Consider the following 17,827-nt stretch of genomic DNA (forward strand, 5'->3'; position numbering starts at 1 on the left):
TACATTCCTCAAGCCAACACTGGAACTAGAAAACAATATAGGAGAAGCCTCAAAACTATAAAAAGAGTCCACCAAGAATTCTATAAAGAATCAAGTTATCAATAGATTGTGAGTATAGTACTAGAGACTATACACTTTGAGACATGGAAAATACTGAAAAATATATCTAGCATGCATCCATTATTAATAAGGATGTACACTGACAAAACAAGGAAGCAAGACAATAAAGAGAAAGATGTGGTTTGGACTCAGAGAAGACAAGACCCAACAGAAGGGAGAGGTGAAGGGGATTCCCAGAATGATAGTAAAAGGGAGATCCCAGGAGACAGCCATGCACCAGGGTTATGACACAGGTCTGCTCTAGGTCAGAATGACATGATTCAGAATATGAACATATCCCCTTGCCTTCTGCTACTGTTACCTCCTCAACCCAAGGAGGGTAGGAATGGAATTAGCACTTTTTACAGTTATATAATGATAATTCATTTCAGTTATTCAATGAAATAATTGAGTAATTTTTTACCTTTGAAATTTACATTGGTTATGTTGGCCAATAGTTAAAGTGTTACTTGTAATGATACCTATCCTAAATTTCACATTAGAAATTCAAAGCAAAGCATTCTTTCAGCTGCTCAAATTTTGTTTACGATCAGGTAACATTACAAGCCAAAAAATAAAAATTAAGGTCCTTTCAAGTAGGAGCTATGACATGGAAGAATTATTGTTCAATTTGGGAAAAATGAGGGATCTCTTTTAAAAAAAATAGGTAAAATTATGGTAAAGAAAGATACATATTCAGATATAATTTTGCAAACTATTTTAGATGGTGAAAGAGAAAAAGAGATCTCTTATAGATTGGGGTGATTTCTATGGTATGTATTTAACGATAGTAAGATCACAATTAATTATTACTAACTACTGACCGATATAACCAATGTAAATTCCAAAGATAAAAATAAATTACTTGATTATTTAATTGAACAAATGGTGATTTCTATTTCAGGGGATTTCTTAGGGCCTACCCATAGAACCATTAGCAGTCTACTAAAATTAAGGTATGCCATTCTATCAAAACACACATTTTCATAATGACTTAGCTTGGGAAATGGGATACTCTTTGTAGCATCCTTGCCATTTCTCATCTCCTCCCTGTTTCACTGCCACTATGATAGTGTGAATTCTTATTCCTTCTCCCCAGAGCAGTCATGGGAGGCCTCAGGATGGATACCCCGCTTCCTGACCCTGGAGCTGCCAGGCCAACCACGGAGAAGCAAGAGGCGGCAATGACACTCATCCTCAGCCTCAAACATCCCGAGTAACTTTCTGCTCCCAGGGGTCTCTGAGGTGAGGGCAAGTACTCAGAAGTGAGCAAGAAGGTCTGTGAGAGTGAAACACTATGGCTTTCATTTATACTCAACCACATGCATTTTAAATGATCATTTGCATGTATACTTTATGACACAGTACTCGCTTATAATTTATAAATAAGTAAACATACATACATTGTGGTATGTGCCTATTGTTTTAACCAACAAAGCATGAAATCAATAAGGCTGACCACTCATTTGTAGAACAAGCCCCAATTTTCTGACATTCAATTGGTTCTACAGGTTGCCTCAAATTTTCTCTTCCATCCTTACTTCCCCTCAGTCACTTTGGTTCATTGTTAAGTTAGCCAAACAGGATTACTTGCTTTTCTCCCAAAGTGTCCTGAATGATCTAACATTTATGCCTTTGTTTTTCTTCTGTTCTTTGCTAGAATATCTTTCTTCCCTATTTCCGTGTGTCCAAACTTCTAAATCTGGTTTGAATTTCCCTTTACAAAATCTCTCCCTGATCCTACTGCTGCTGGAGGTAATCTACCCATCTTCTAAACATCCGCAGGGCTTCATCTGTACTGCTACCAGGATGGTCTGCCTGCCTGTCAAATGTCTTTGAGGTCCACGTCTAATCTCACACGCCTTCAGGTTAGCATCTGTCACTGACCCTTTCTCCTCTCTCACGTGTCCTGGTTACACAGAAGTAAGTGGCAGAGTCAGTGTAATCTGATGTAAACCTGGCACTTAAAAACAAGACAGATGACAAACAAAAAATGCTATAGGAAGTCATTAACATTTCACAGGCTATATGGAATTTCATAGTAAACCAGATATACTCATCGTGCTTGCTCTTATGGAGAAAAGGGCAGCCGTAAATACCTCTATCTGCTCTGCCACAGGTTGTTCAAACATTTTCGCCAGCTTCTGCAGAATGATGTATTTGTGGTCAGCCAGTGATGTAACTAGCACCTTCAGATCATTCTAAGGAGGAAAGCAATAGGAAGACTTAATATGAGTAACAGGAAACTTAAAATGGTTATAAATATAACACACAGTCTCAGAAATAATATATGGCTGTAGGAATTGAATTGTTTCCAGAAGAAACAATATTATCTTATGGGAAGATAAAAGGAACTGGTAACAATTTATACAAGCGCTAAAACTGACTTTTGAAGAATTTATTATACAAAGCATTTCCAACTCAACACAGATGAAGGAGACAAAGTTTACAAATAAAAAGCAATACTGGTCACTTTAATCTTCTTGTTATTTCTGTAATAAATGAGCACATTTAAACAGAAATACGGCAGCAGAAGCGTTGCACTAAAGACTTCTACATGTAGATGTTTTCTTGTTTGGGGGAAAAATATTATTCTTAAAAATATATATGATCCCTTTTTTCCTTTGTCCTCTCCTTCCCTCTCTGCCCTCACTTCCTTCTTCCTCAAAGAATTTGCACAACCCTATAAAAACCATCCAAAAGTTTAGAAAATATGCATTATTCACAGTGACCAAAGACATATGAAAAGACAACACAAAAAGCTCTTAGCTAAGCTTTTTCATAAACATTACTCATTTAAATGTCCAAATATGCTTATCTTGAGTTAACTTTATACAGAAAGGAGGTAACTATCAGAATTTTGATACTCAGTTCTAAAAGGAATAATAAACTGGAACAAAATATAAATTATAAATTTTTACATTTTTCTCCTGAAATATCAACAAATATGCTCTATTTTCTATTAGTTAGAAATGTCTCTGATGGTCTGGTTGCTCATCATAGTGTGAAGTTCAGCTCATCATATTCTCTCCACTGGGAACTCATCACATGTGCATATGTCACCAAGATGCAAAAATTCTGTCTCAGGAGAATGATAATCACACCAAGGAAGAAAGTCTTTAAGGATACACAGAAGCATTATGAAACAAAATGCAAGGCTAAAGCAAATTAGTAGGTGAATTATGCAGTTTAAAATTTAAAAAAAGAAAGAAAGAAAAGTAAAGAAACAGCACTGAACATGAAATTTAGAGAAAAGCATGCTATTCTAAGAGGCAATAATTGTCCCAAAGTGAAAGTCGCTCAGTGTCCGACTCTTTGCGACCCCATGGATGATACAGTCCATGGAATTCTCCAGGCGAACACTGGAGTGAGTAGCCTTTCCCTTCTCCAGGGGATATTCCCAACCCAGGAACTGAACCCAGGTCTCCCTCATTGCAGGCGGATTCTTTTACCAGCTGAGCCACAAGGGAAGCCCATGAATACTGGAGTGGGTAGCCTATCCCTTCTCCAGTGGATCTTCCCGACCCAGGAATCGAACCGGGGTCTCATGCATTGAAGGCAGATGAGCTATCAGGGAAGCCCAAACCAATACTCAAGCCTGTCTGCAAGCCTGGCTGCAGACTAAATGACAAATTGTAACAACAGCACAGGAGAAAGTCTGCAGAAGCAAGGTTTCTGCTTATGAGTGATGATGACACTTGTCACTCAGCTGTGTTGAGGGCCAGGTCACGTGGGCCATTAGAACCATGACACAGTGATCTGTCTACACGCACAAGAAAAGATGCTCTTATTCACTTAAACAGATTCAGAAGAAATCAAGTTCCTGTTATCTACATGCATTTAGAAAAACAGTTCAGTTAATCTAAATGAGAAGATAAGTACAAATAACATGAGTTAAGAAATGAAGAGGGTGTGTGTATTATCTGCACATCAATTTCACATTTTTAAGAGCATATTTTCTGTCTTTCTAACATATTCTCCTCCAGGTAATAGAGAAGAAAGTTCACATTTCCGGAAGCTGCAATAATCACTAGAAGAGATTAGCCAAGACAGTAAAGCAGAGAACAGGACTGATTTAAAAGTTACTAAATAAAAGACTCTATTTTATCTTTTTTATTTATTTTTTTGGCCATGCTATGTGGTATGTGGGATGTTAGTTCCCTGAACTCATTCTTGCTACATTGGGAGCCTGGAGTCTTACTCACTGAACCACCAAGGAAGTATCTAAATAAAAGACTTTAAGAGAAGGCAATGGCAACCCACTCCAGTATTCTTGCCTGGGGAATGCTATAGACAAAGGATCCAGGAGGGCTACAGTTGATGGGGTCACAAAGAGTCAGACATGAATTAGTGACTAATCAACAACAAATTGTCTGGCTAGAATAGTTTGATCATAAGCATATTATATTTAAAATTTGGAAAATAATTTGTGTTAAAATACAATTATTTACAAAAATAAAAGACTTTAAGAGGTGCTTATAGCCACATGGATGTTTATATTTTATTAAAAATAAAAATCCAAAGGCTTTAAGCATTTCTTAATACCACACTTGTGATGTGTGTTCAGTTGCTCAGTCATGTCCGACTCTTTGTGGCCCCATGGACTAATGCCTGCAAGTCTCCTCTTTCCATGGAATTTTCCAGACAAGAATACTGGAATGGGTTGCCATTTCCTACGCCAAGGGATCTTCCTGACCCAGGGAGCAAACCCGGTCTCCTGCATCTGCATTGGTACATGGATTCTTTACTATGGAGCCACCTGGGAAGCCCCACAATCGTGATGAAGCAGGTAATTAAGGTATCTATATACTACACATATAATAGACATCACAATCACTTTCTTACAGTTACTGGAATTACTTGGAGAGCATGAAAAGGCAGGCTTCTAGCTGTCTAAGAAACAGGTCCAAAGAAAGTCTCGAATTTTAAAGTCATTTGTGCTGCCTTGATCATTTAATAAGAAATTCTTTCATTTTTTTCCTTTTTAAATAACTTGAAATATTCAATTATGAAAGTGTCCAGAAAATGTATTTTGGTTTAAATCTATGAAAAAGCTTTTAAAACACAGAAGAGGTGATAAGTAACTTGTGATTACATGTAGATAACATATATCTACATAACACCTACTCATTCTTCCAGATTGTTTGTTGGGTAACATTAGCAGTCTTGCAAAAGCTAATGCTCAAAGTTAACTGGAAAATCAAGGCTACAGTTCCGATAAGCACTGAACAGTGATAGTATATCCGGTGCTCGCTGCAAAGTAAAACAAAATGACTTGTGACTGATCTTTTGGCTTCCCATGTGGCTCAATGGTAAAGAATCTGCCTGCCAATTAAGGCGACGTGGGCTTGATCCTCAAATCGGGAAGATCCTCTGGAGAAGGAAACAGCAACCCACTCCAATATTCTTGCCTGGAAAATTCCATGGACTGAGGAGCTATAGTCCATGGGGTCTCAGAGTTAGACATGACTTAGCAGCTAAGCACGCACACACAACTTGACTTTTAATTATATTAACATTGGAAGTCTTTCTCCCAATTAAATTGGAGCACAAACGTTTTGAAATGCCAAGGTTTGTTTGTGAGCTGGCCACCAACAAGTAGAAACTTGTTGGCAGAAGAAAAATAGAGAACATGAGTGAAACAGAATTTCAAGATGACTTGTTCTCTTGCTCCTCTACTCAAAATAAGTTCCAAAGTATTCACACTTAGTTCAATTTTTACTCTGTCTGTGATTACCAGGAACTATTTAAAAGTACCAAAGACACTAGCATAGTGAACGCAGTTTGAAAAAGGGAAGCATGGACTCTAGGGATATGCCCATTTGCACTTCTAACCCACCTCAGACATGGCCAATAGACTAGAAAGCTGTTAAAACTTAGTGAGTTCTTTTATGCAAGAGGAATTTTAGAGTAATGAAACAAGTTTCTATAAGTTGCAAAACAGTTTTGCTGATTTTAGACATACACTGTGTACCTGTACATGCAATCAGATCTTGCATTCAAGACAAAGTACTCAAATAATCAATGCCAGGTTTTCAGATTCCAAGGGAAATGTTCCTTCCTTTCTGTGTACTATACAACACAAGGGATACAAATGCAATGATCCGATGTAGGTCATTTTTCTAAGCCACAGATTTGAGACTATTCACCTGCGTATCTTCATTCTACCTGATAGGGTTGCCTCACCAGTGGTCCTGCCAGCAACCCAGTTCTGCCCAGTGGTCAACCGCACTGCTCCCACATGTCCTCACTGTTGGCCAGATGCTCATGTCAGAGTCACTGAAGTCCCCCAACTGTCCCCCTTTCCCATGATCCCCAGATCCAAACCATCAACAAGTGCTCCCCACTGGTCCTGCTTTGCAAATATACCTTGACTAGGTTTTCTTTTCTCCATCTCCCTTGCCATCACCCTAACAATATAAAATACACAAATAATCTTTGAGCCAAATCCTGGCTTTGGTTCTCCATGGTTAGATAAACTTGGAGAAATATTTAACTTTTTCATTGGTTTCAAACCTATATCTAGTATCCTAAGTACTACTATTAACAGCAACATAGTAATAAAACATGCTGAGTGTTTACTATGGCTCAGATACTAAGCAAAGTATTTGACACAGTTTAACTCATTTTATCCACACAAAGCCCTAAAAGGCAGTTAATATGGACATGATTTATTAGTTGAGGTCACTTAAGTCAGAGAAGGAGCTAAGGTTATACTGCAGCATGTGATAAAACTATCATACTATTATCATCTCAATAATACACATGAAAATATTTTGTGACTAGAATAATGATACATAAATGTTTAAAAAATTTATAGATTTAAGAAGGTAAACTGCAGGAAGGCAGTGATAATTTTCCCTCTAGATGAATATCTAGAAAATTACAGTTCCTGGCTAATGGTACACTTACTTGACATTTTATAGTACTTTTTTCCTGAAAATCAAAATTTAACATCAATTGCTTGGTTCTAATTACATGTATTACATGAATCTATTTTATAAACCTTCTATGTTTGCTAAAAATAAAGTTCAATTAAACCTTAAGTATTAATTAAACCTTGAGTAATAAGTAATTAAGATGCTTTTTATTAGAAATGAAAATCAACCCTAAAGTTTATCAGTGGCTTTTGCATTTGTTGAAGTTCGTAGTCATAAGAAAAGTCGCTTAAGCACACAATTATTCAGTTGGCAGTAAAACTCCAGTCTTGGGCTGAAAGACAGTAAGTCTATGGAGTGAAGACTAGTAAGTAACAGCATGCATTTTTAACACAGACAGAAGTGATCAGGTCGTGGTCACTTTCAGTGGCTCCCACCGGTATTACGTGTCCAGGGTTGATTCTGTGTTACAGCACTTCCTGTATGCTTCTTTGGTCTTATGAGATGGTAGGTAGGATGGCATCACCAACTCTATGGACATGCGTTTGAATAAGCTCTGGGAGTTGGTGATGGACAAGGAAGCCTGGCGTGCTGCAGTCCATGGGGTCGCAAAGAGTCAGACAGGACTAAGTGCTGAACTGAAAAGAACTGAATATCAACTAGAAATTATTGCTATAACATGCCAGAAATATGGCTTTTACTGGTTGAATTTAAAGTTCTATTCAGTCCTTAGTCTGACTGGCTGGTATCCTCAATGAAAAGCATAAAACTTATTGTTTTCTATTCCTCTAAGTCAATCTCTTTGTTTTTCTGTAATGTTCATGCATTCTATACCTTTGTAAAAAGTAGGTCTAGATCATACCTCAGTAAGATCCTGTTTACTGTTGAATGTAGCTGGAAGATGATGAAATACCTCTTAATGCCTTACCTGGAAATTTAATATCTGCTGAAGTCTTTCCTTCATCTGATGACATCGCTGATTTACTACTGAGTCTAGCAAAGACAACCTGCCCAAGAGACAACCCAAAGTGTCTTCAATAACATCTCGGTTATCGCCGTTCTCCGGAAAGGCTTGGGAAAACAAGTTCTTGTTCTTATCCATTTCTTCAGACATTTCCTTAATATCTTTGGCAAGAGTCTGGGATTGATAAGAAAGGGCATGTCAATATTTAGATCTATGAATTTACATATGAGTCATTTCCTCAAAGAAAGCCCACTATATTTCTCTTACTGTTCAGTGATAATTATATTCAAGGCCACCTGGACCACTTTCATACACTTCCATAAATATTTAGGCAAGTTACTGCTGGAGAGATTTTTCTCAGAAACTTTATATCATTCACTAATAATAATATATAATATTAATATTTGGTGAAAACATGAGTTTTATAAAGTGCTACTTAGAAATTCATAATTATTATTTTTAGTCTGTTTTTCAAATATATTTATATATATATTTTATATATTTCTATATTATAGATACATGATATAGAACAAGGCTTCTACAGACTCTTCAGTGTTTTCCGCCTCCTACATACACAAGAAAAAGCATAAAAATTCAAAGCCTATGAGGGAGGGGATGTGTGTATAATTATGACTGATTTGCATTGTTGTCAGGCAAAAACCAATAAAACATTGTAAAAAATTTTAATTATAAATCAAGATACAAAAATACAAAAACTAAGTATCTTTCCAAGCTTGTTCTGCTTAGGCAATTCTTTTCTGCTCTACACTGCTTGGAAATACACATTTGTACCTTATTAGAACTGTTTTATGCTTGACCTTCTTTATACACAACATTAATTATCCCATGTCAGCATTTCAAGTGCTTTGTGATGTACCCTCACAGACACAAGCTGCCAAACTCACCTCTTGGTTGAAGATGCAAGTTTCCGTCTCTTCTGGTAAAAGGGCTGTGGCAACAAATAACCGTTCTTCTACATCATCCAGCCAGGTAGAGGTGGCCGAGACCCCATCATACAACTTCTGTTCCAAGTCAATGTTTTGCTTCTTCGTCCCTCCACCCTGAGAAACAGAAGGGAAGGACACAGAAGTCCTGACAGTGTTTTGAAGAGTCAAAGAAAGATGCCAGGATGAGATGCTAGGGTCCAGAGGCTCTGCCTCTGCGGTCTCAACAGCTCAGCTTAGGGGATGGGGCAGCCTCACGGGGTCCCAGATCCACAGCCTAAGCACACAGCCCCACCTGGGATGAAACCTCCTCGAAGACCTGGTTCAATCCATCCAGCAAGGACGTCACCGCAGACTTATCCTGGGCCTGCCCGTCCCCTTTGTACAGTGGCACGCCAGACAGGAGCCGATTAGGCCTGCTGTAGAGCTGGAGGCAGACAGGAGAGCTTCTTTAGGACCAGACGCACCCTGTCCAGGGGTTCTCATTTAGAAACGCACACTGAAATAGATGCTGGAACAACTGTTTATGGAAACCTCTGCTAGAGAAAGATGACCTATAACACACCATGTCCACTAAACATGCAACCAGATTCAGCAGTGGCAATGTTTCCTGTGATGGACCAAAAAAGTAAACAGTGGGGAAAATGCCTGCATTCTCATTACAGCTTTCCTCTCAACTTATCTTGGGTTTAACACTTGTTGTTTTAGTCGATCAGTTGTGTCCGACTCTTTTGCAACCCCATGGATAGGAGCCCGCCTGACTCCGGGCAAGAAGACTGGAGTGGGTTGCCATTCTCTTCTCCAGGGGATCTTCTCCACCCAGGGATCGAGCCCAGGTCTCTTGCATTGGCAGTGGGTTCTTCAGTGCTGAGCCACCTGGGAAGCCCTGATTTTAACACTACTCATGATAACTAGCGGAGAAGGCAATGGTACCCCACTCCAGTACTCTTGCCTGGGAAATCCCACGAACGGAGGAGCCTGGTAGGCTGCAGTCCATGGGGTCGCTAAGAGTCAGACACGACTGAGCGACTTCACTTTCCCTTTTCACTTTCATGCACTGGAGAAAGAAATGGCACCCCATTCCAGTGTTCTTGCCTGGAGAATCCCAGGGACGGGGGAGCCTGGTGGGCTGCCGTCTATGGGGTCGCACAGAGTCGGACACGACTGACGTGACTTAGCAGCAGCAGCAGCAGTAGCATGATAACTAGGGGCTTTCCAGGTGGCACTAGTGGTTAAAAAAACCCATTTACCAGTACAGGTAGATGTAAGAGACTGGGCTCAATCCCTGTGTCAGGAAGATCCCCTGGAGGGGAGCATGGCAACCCACTCCAGTATTCTTGCCTGGAGAATTCCATGGACAGAGAAGCCTGGTGCGCTACAGTCCATAGCGTCGCAAACAGTCAGACACAACTGAAGCGACTCAGCACGCACGCACGCGTGATAAAAGAATCCACCCGAAATACCATAATTAGATTGACCCCTTGGCTCTCATGATTCCTTTACTTCCCCTAAACTCTAGGTGGCTTCCCTGGTGGCTCAGACGATCCCTGGGTTGGGAAGATCCCCTAGAGAAGGGAATGACTACCCATCCCAGTACCTTTGCCAGGATAATCCCATGGACAGAGGAGCATGGTGGGCTACAGTCCCTGGGGTCAGAAAGAGTTGGACATGACTGAAGCGAAAGAGCATAATGTCTCCCCAGTAAGGACCATGCTATGACCTAGCACTCAAACTCTTAAATGATGTTTCCAATCAAACTCAGCGCCCTATAGTTTTTTAGATCATTTCATCCTCATCTTACTTTTTAGCTTGATTACTCATTATCCTCTAAACACACCAGCTTCATTCCCCGCTGTGGCTGGAATGCCCACCACCCAACATCTCTCTGTAATCCACTGTCTTAAATTCCACACTGACCCTACCTAGCTGCTTTGCACTTTTTAATAAATTTTGCTTCCTTTTTAATTCCTGCTTATGGAGCCTCCCTGGCTGCTTAATTTTTCAGAAACGTAGAACACATCTTAGTTGTGTTACAGGTACCTAGGAGCAGGAAGTCATATCTCATCCTGAGGCCAGGTGGGGTGTTCTGCACAGAGATGCTAAATGCAGTGAAGGTGAACAAAGAAACACTGTTCTGAGAGAGATGCCTTTCAACCTAGTCTACATGAGGCAAAAAAAAAAAAGTAAATAAATAAAAGTGCCTGCTTTTACAATTGAGAATAGTAGTATATCCAGTACCATCCAGTGTACAAACTGTCAGTAAGGTGATGTGAAAAAGGAGGAACTTTGGAGTTAAACACACCTGTGTCCCCATCCCAGATCTGTCTCTTCTCAGTCATGAGACCGTGAGGAATTTTCTAATCTCCCCAAGCTTTGGGTGCATGGGTGGTTCAGTGGTAGAATTCTTGCCTGCCATGAGGGAGGCCCAGTCTCACTTCCTGGCCCATTCAGCCACAGGGTCCCCTTTTTTTATTCTGGGCTTCCCAGTTGGCGCTAGTGGTAAAAATAACCTGTCTCCCAATGCAGGAGACATGGGTTTGATTCCCAGGTCCATAAGATCCCCTAGAGGAGGACACAGCAATCTACTCCAGTGTTCTTGCCTGGAAAAATCCCATGTGCAGAGGAGCCTGGTGGGTTGCAGTCCATGGGGTCACAAAGAGTCGGATACAACTGAGTGACTACCACTTTCACTTTCACTTGACTTAGAAAAATCAGAAAAGGCTGCAGTCCCTGAGGCAGGACTGTAGATATTCCTCATAAATGAATGAAAGGGGAAATCCTACAGTATGCATAGTGCTGTAAAGTCCAGGAGAACTGTATCAGAAACCAGGAACTCATGCCGTGAGTCTGAGCAATGTTTGATCACGGGTGTGAAGAAGCATTCTTCCAAAGAGAGGTAGGAAGTCCATGCAAAAGGTACAGGGTCCATGTGCCAGATGGAGGCTGTCTCCAGGACAACGGCCTCTGGAAAGGGAGGGCTTTCTACTCCCCAGGACCAGAGCTGGTGACATTCCTGTGAAGGTGTTAGTCTCTCAGTCATGTCTGACTCCTTGTGACCCCATGGACTGTAGCCCATCAGATTCCTCTGTACATGGAATTCTCCAGGCAAGACATTCTTGTGGATGGTAACAAAGAAGACTCCTGGACTGGGAGTGAGAAGGTATGAAATGCCCAAAATTTTGTAAAAGGAAACAGAAATGAATGGCTCTGTAGGATTTATGCAGGGTTCCCAGTAGATGTGGGGGGACACATTCTGACCTTTAGACTGTCCCCCTGCAGGTAATTAGGGCAAGGTGTACCTGTCTGAGTTCCTGCTTCATCACCTCCTGCCTTCCCCTCCTCTTGGCTCTGTAACTATTGATACCCTTTCTCTCCGCAGGTCAGTCTCTCCTGGCTCCTAAGCTAATCCTGGCCAGATCAGTGACAACAACAGCTCCCCAGATCGTTCAGTAAAGGTCCTAGAATGTACTCTGATGATGCCACCACTGGGGAGTGGCCAGAGTAGAGCTGACCCGGGATCTGGGACAGGCTTCTATCTTCACCATCCTACTGCACCACCGCTGTGGTGAGCATCATGGCCTTCCTCTGTTAGATCTTTAAGGGGCGGATTCCTCTGACTGTTGTTCTCTGGCTTCTGCTTAGGGTGAACTAATAGCTGTTATCTATACGGAACCTTCTGTTGCTATACTTAATTCCACTGGATTTGGCTTGCTTGGTGGAATCAAGTCCAACATCACACAAGGACCCGCCCATCTTAGGAACTGGCCTATAGAGGGGTCGGTGACCACTGTAACTGACTCTGAATTCCCCTTCCTTTAGTTCCACTGAGGTCCCAGTATGTTTCCCATTAGGATCTTCTGAAATGATTAAATACTGGAAGTAGCAATGGAAAATAATATATCATGATAATTTACTGACAGATACATAGCATTTCTTTTGGCCTGGATGTGTATATCCTTAATTTTCAAAGCTGTGGGAAACGAAAGAGGGGGGCCAGGTGGGGAGGACAGCATTTATATTTAATGGTTTTTGCTAATGAGTCATCAGATATTAATCTTCTCTGAGGAGAACAGTATCTAGCAGTCACATAAATTTCCACATATAAATATATAATTATAAAGGGATATGTGAAACAGGCTTGTTAAGAGAGTGTAGGATGAGTCATTTGTTTTCTTATTTTGGAATTGATAATGAAATATGGATTGCTGCACAGTTATATCATTCCCATAGCATAAGCTGTAAATCTTCTACATTAGTTAATACGTAAAAGCAAAATGTTCAGTACCACTTGCTCCTGTTCCTGCTCCAGAACATTCTGAAGTAGTTTCTGCTTGGTGCTAAATTCCTGATGTAGGCTTTCCCATTTCATTCTCATCTGGTCTTCAGCAGGTGATTTCTCCCCTTCCATCCCCAACTCCTGGGATAACACATCAGGTTTTTCGCTATTAGAAGAATAAATAATCTAAGTTTACAATGTGCATAAAAAGGCAATAAGCTCTAGGTAATTTATTACGTGCACTAGATCTGGCCTCTACAATTGGAATCAGATTATCTCAGTCATTGGCTTACACTTTAAAAATATAAATTAAAATAGAAAACTTGAGACAAACAGTAAAACAAGTACTTTCTTACTGATCTTAAAATTGAACCATGAGGACAATAAATTAAAAAAAAAAAACCCTGAAAATAGCTCAGCATTAAAGATAAAAATAATTGTAACTTTTAGAATCAGAAAACATATGATCAGAGTGGTAGCCTTTGGCAAAGAGTCCACAAATTAAAAAACCCTAACAATACTGTCTATTGAGAGTTTTTACCCTGAGTCTAAAGAAAATACTACAGACCAGGTTTCAGAACATGGAAGAGGAGTACAGAAGGTGGAAGGAAGGCACAGCATCATCCTTAAAGAGGCAGCAGTGTGACCTCTGAGATGACTATGGGTTTGAAGGGGAGACAGATCAGGGTTCCATTACAGAACATCAGATCTGTGACTTTGAGCAATTTGCTTCATTTCTCAGAGCCTCAACTTTCTCATCTTTAAAATGAAGACTGTACTTACTGTGCAGAAGTATTTGGAGTATTTCTCCAAGTAATTTGGAGAAGAGACGAATAACACCTCTGACCCTATCCGATAAAAATACAGCCACCAAATCAGTGGGGCCTAACACTGATGGTAATGGCAACGGTAAGAACCTGGGAGACTCTAGCTCCAATAGGTCCTAGTTTGTATTCAGGGGTTTTGAAGTCCTAACTAGAACCATGTCATCCAAAAGCCATGTTATGCTAGAGAGTAATTGTTATTTTGATGGAAACTTTTGATCAAGCGAAGGAAAAAAAATAAAAGCTTTATTGGCAGAATATTATACACTACCCCAAAGCCAATGCATTTCAGAATAAGTATTGAATACAATGGTTTCTTCAAGTAAGTTTGTTGAAGAAAGCCTTAAAAAATGATCTGTTAGGCTCTGATGCAAGAGTTCTATTTCTAGGACATATCTTAGAGAATCTTTTTCACCTGGACACCTAAAGACATGTGAGAAAGTTAAGTTCCACAGTGCTAGTGAGGACTTCCCTGGCAGTCCAGTGTTTAAGACTCTGCGCTTTCACTACAGGCGGTGCAGGCTCCATCCCTGGGGGGAACTAAGGTCCAACATGTCACAGGGCATAATCAAAAATAAAATAAAAGAATGCTAGGGAAAGCCAAAAAAAAAAAAAAAAAATGGCAACAGTGTAAAGGCCCATCAAGAAGAAAAGTTGTTACTATCACAAGATAAAACACTCTCAAGCAGTTAAAATGAAAAAACTAGATCTATATGTATCAACATGCATTGATCTAAAAAAGTGATACTAAGTTAAAAAATGATAAGCTAAATGATGCTGAAGCTGAAACTCCAATACTTTGGCCACCTCATGCGAAGAGTTGACTCATTGGAAAAGACCCTGATGCTGGGAGGGACTGGGGGCAGGAGGAGAAGGGGACGACAGAGGATGAGATGGCTGGATGGCATCACCGACTGGATGGACATGAGTTTGAGTAAACTCCGGGAGTTGGTGATGGACAGGGAGGCCTGGCATGCTGTGATTCATGGGGTCGCAAAGAGTCGGACACGACTGAGCGACTGAACTGAAGTTAAAAAATAAAACTGATACTTCTAATTTTGTTGGTTATGTTAGTCTCTGGATTTTCTGCTTTTTAAAAATCTTTTAAAATAAAAAAACGCTTTAAAATTCTCCTGAAATTAGGGCTTCCCTGGTGGCCTGGTGGTAAAGGATCTTCCTGCCAATGCAGGAGATGGGGGTTCAATCCCTGGTCTGGGAAGATCCCACATGCCACGCACTAACTCAGCCCATGGACCAAGAAACCCATGAGCCACAACTATGGCCCCAGTGCTCTCGAGCCCAGGAACCACAAGAGAAGCCACTGCAGTGAGAAGCCTGTGCTCAGACACTAGACGGCAGCCCCTGCTCGCTGCAGCTGGGGAAAAGCCAGAGACCCTTCACAGCCAAATACAAAGAAGTAAATAAAAATTATTTTCAAAATTTCTTCTGAAATTACATTTCTTTATTGTGTTCTTTTGAGATGGTGGACTATCATAGCAGTTTTAATTCATTCATGTTTATATAACAATTTAGTATATGAAACCAGAGGATATTTAATATCTATATAGTCTCATATTTTGGAGAAGGCAATGGCACCCCACTCCAGTACTCTTGCCTGGAAAATTCCATGGATGGAGGAGCCTGGTAGGCTACACTCCATGGGGTCGCGAAGAGTTGGACATGACTGAGCAACTTCACTTTCACTTTTCACTTTCATGCACTGGAGAAAGAAATGGCAACCCACTCCAGTGTTCTTGCCTGGAGAATCCCAGGGAAGGGAGCCTGGTGGGCTGCCGTCTATGGGGTCACACAGAGTCGGACACGACTGAAGCGACTTAGCAGCAGCAGCAGCAGCAGTCCTATATTTAATCATTGACACATAAAATGCCACCAGCAGATCAGTTTTAATTTAGAATACAGCTTTTCTTTTCCCATAGAAAATATTCTTCCTTCCCTTTGATATTTATATTGATTCATTTCCAGTTGAATTTCCTTAGTAATTTTGGAAGGACCCCTTCAATTCTCCAGTACATCACAAAGTACTTCTTCATTCAATGGATCTGTAACCATGAAGCAAGTCACATCCCTCCCAAAGGGATTTTTCCATAAACCAACTCACAGGTGATAGTCTTAGAAAATCAGCTAAAACGTTGAAGGCTGAATATATACTTTTTTCCCACAAACGTCATTCTGTTCTTTGAAAAATATATACATGTTTTTCTTTCAGCTTCTGGACATTGTTCATGTTTGTTTGTTTGCTTGGTATATTTACCCAAGGCTTGAAAGGCATGACTGAACTGTAATCAACCAGATTTAAAGATTTTTCTAAAGAATTTGCATAAAAATTAAATATTTTTTTTTTAATTAAAGAATTTATAAGCAGTCTTTAGACTAAATCTTACACAGAAAGCCAGTACTGAACCGCAGATTTCTCTTTAAAATAGTCTTAGATTTGAAAGAGCAATTTATAGTTGTTTGTCTTTCATCTGGGCCCTTTCCAAAGCTAAAGGCCAAGGGAAGAAAAAAAAAATATGGCAAGAAAGCTGCAGAAGGTCCTTACAGCTGCTTTCATAACTCTACGTATGATGAGAAAGAAACGTGTGGACGGGTTCTTTGTAAAAATAGAGTTTGGCAGAAATATTCAGAAAACCAACAGGGATGAGTAAACATCTTAGAAGAACCAGAAAGAGAAAATGCAAAGTGGCAGCAAGCCTCGACTTAGTCACCATGGGAGAGGCAGAGCTCCTCACTGTAGATTTACACAGATAACATGTTATGGTCTTATTGGCATTTCTAAGCACAACCATAACAAAAGAATTTTAAAACTCCACTATATTTTAACACAATTTTTACATTATTAAGGTTATTTTTATGGAGTTCCTGATTACAGATGTTATAATCTTATTCTGGAGAAGGCAACGGCAACCCACTCCAGTACTCTTGCCTGGAAAATCCCATGGATGGAGGAGTCTGGTGGGCTGCAGTCCATGGGGTCTCAAAGAGTCCGACACGACTGAGCAGCTTCACTTTCACTTTTCACTTTCATGCACTGGAGAAGGAAATGGCAACCCACTCCAGTGTTCTTGCCTGGAGAATCCCAGGGACGGGGGAGCCTGGTGGGCTGCCGTCTATGGGGTCGCACAGAGTCGGACACGACTGAAGCGACTTAGCAGCAGCAGCATAATCTTATTCATCTCTATTCTTTAAATTGATTATCTATTAGCTGTTATCAGTATTCTTTATTCCTTTTTCCCCCTTGAGTATCTTCCTATTTCCTAGATGTATATACATATATAATCAACACTTTTGTCATATGTCAGCAACATTATGTCAGCATTAATTAAATTAAAAAAAAAAAAAAGGAAAGAAAACCCTCCAAGCCGACTTTACTAAAGTTACTTTTGATCATCTACATCTAGTCTGGGTCTTACTCATACATATACTTTATACTCAATTTTATATCACATATTTTACTTGATTTATCACAGACTGTTATTGATATTGTTACAAAATTTGTGTTAAGATTATATAGGCAAAAATATTTTCTTAGGCTTTCTTTTTTCTTTTTTTACTAATAGGTATTTCTGTCTTTTTATATGGTATTATAAACAGTATTTCCAAAATCATCTTTATAATATGCATTTCCTCCAAACAAATGCTCAGAACTGAGAACACTGGAGTCCATGGGATTAAAGCTATTTGAAACATGTTGGTTGTCAAAGGATGCTACTGCTGAATTTCAACCTTGAATATTGCATGAACAGAACACAGAGGTTTTGCTGAAACTTTTTTTAATGTTTTAGATTTTAAAGATAGTTCTCCTATGTATCTTTTCGATTGAC

General features: G+C 39.9%; 1 protein-coding gene across 3 annotated transcripts in view; it reads right to left on the minus strand.

Annotated features, from left to right (window-relative positions):
- The window catches only part of SYNE1 (spectrin repeat containing nuclear envelope protein 1), a 474,926-nt gene that overhangs the window by 121,319 nt on the left and 335,780 nt on the right, over nt 1-17,827 (minus strand). For all 3 annotated transcript variants that reach the window (XM_043457157.1, XM_043457156.1, XM_043457158.1), the window contains 5 exons: nt 13,171-13,327; nt 9,181-9,312; nt 8,847-9,002; nt 7,906-8,115; nt 2,199-2,300 (listed from right to left, as the gene is read on the minus strand). In XM_043457157.1, coding sequence (XP_043313092.1) covers nt 2,199-2,300; nt 7,906-8,115; nt 8,847-9,002; nt 9,181-9,312; nt 13,171-13,327 — 757 coding nt within the window. The remainder of the gene's footprint in view (nt 1-2,198; nt 2,301-7,905; nt 8,116-8,846; nt 9,003-9,180; nt 9,313-13,170; nt 13,328-17,827) is intronic.

Source organism: Cervus canadensis, chromosome 33 (assembly GCF_019320065.1).
Source record: "Cervus canadensis isolate Bull #8, Minnesota chromosome 33, ASM1932006v1, whole genome shotgun sequence".
NCBI lineage: Eukaryota > Metazoa > Chordata > Mammalia > Artiodactyla > Cervidae > Cervus > Cervus canadensis.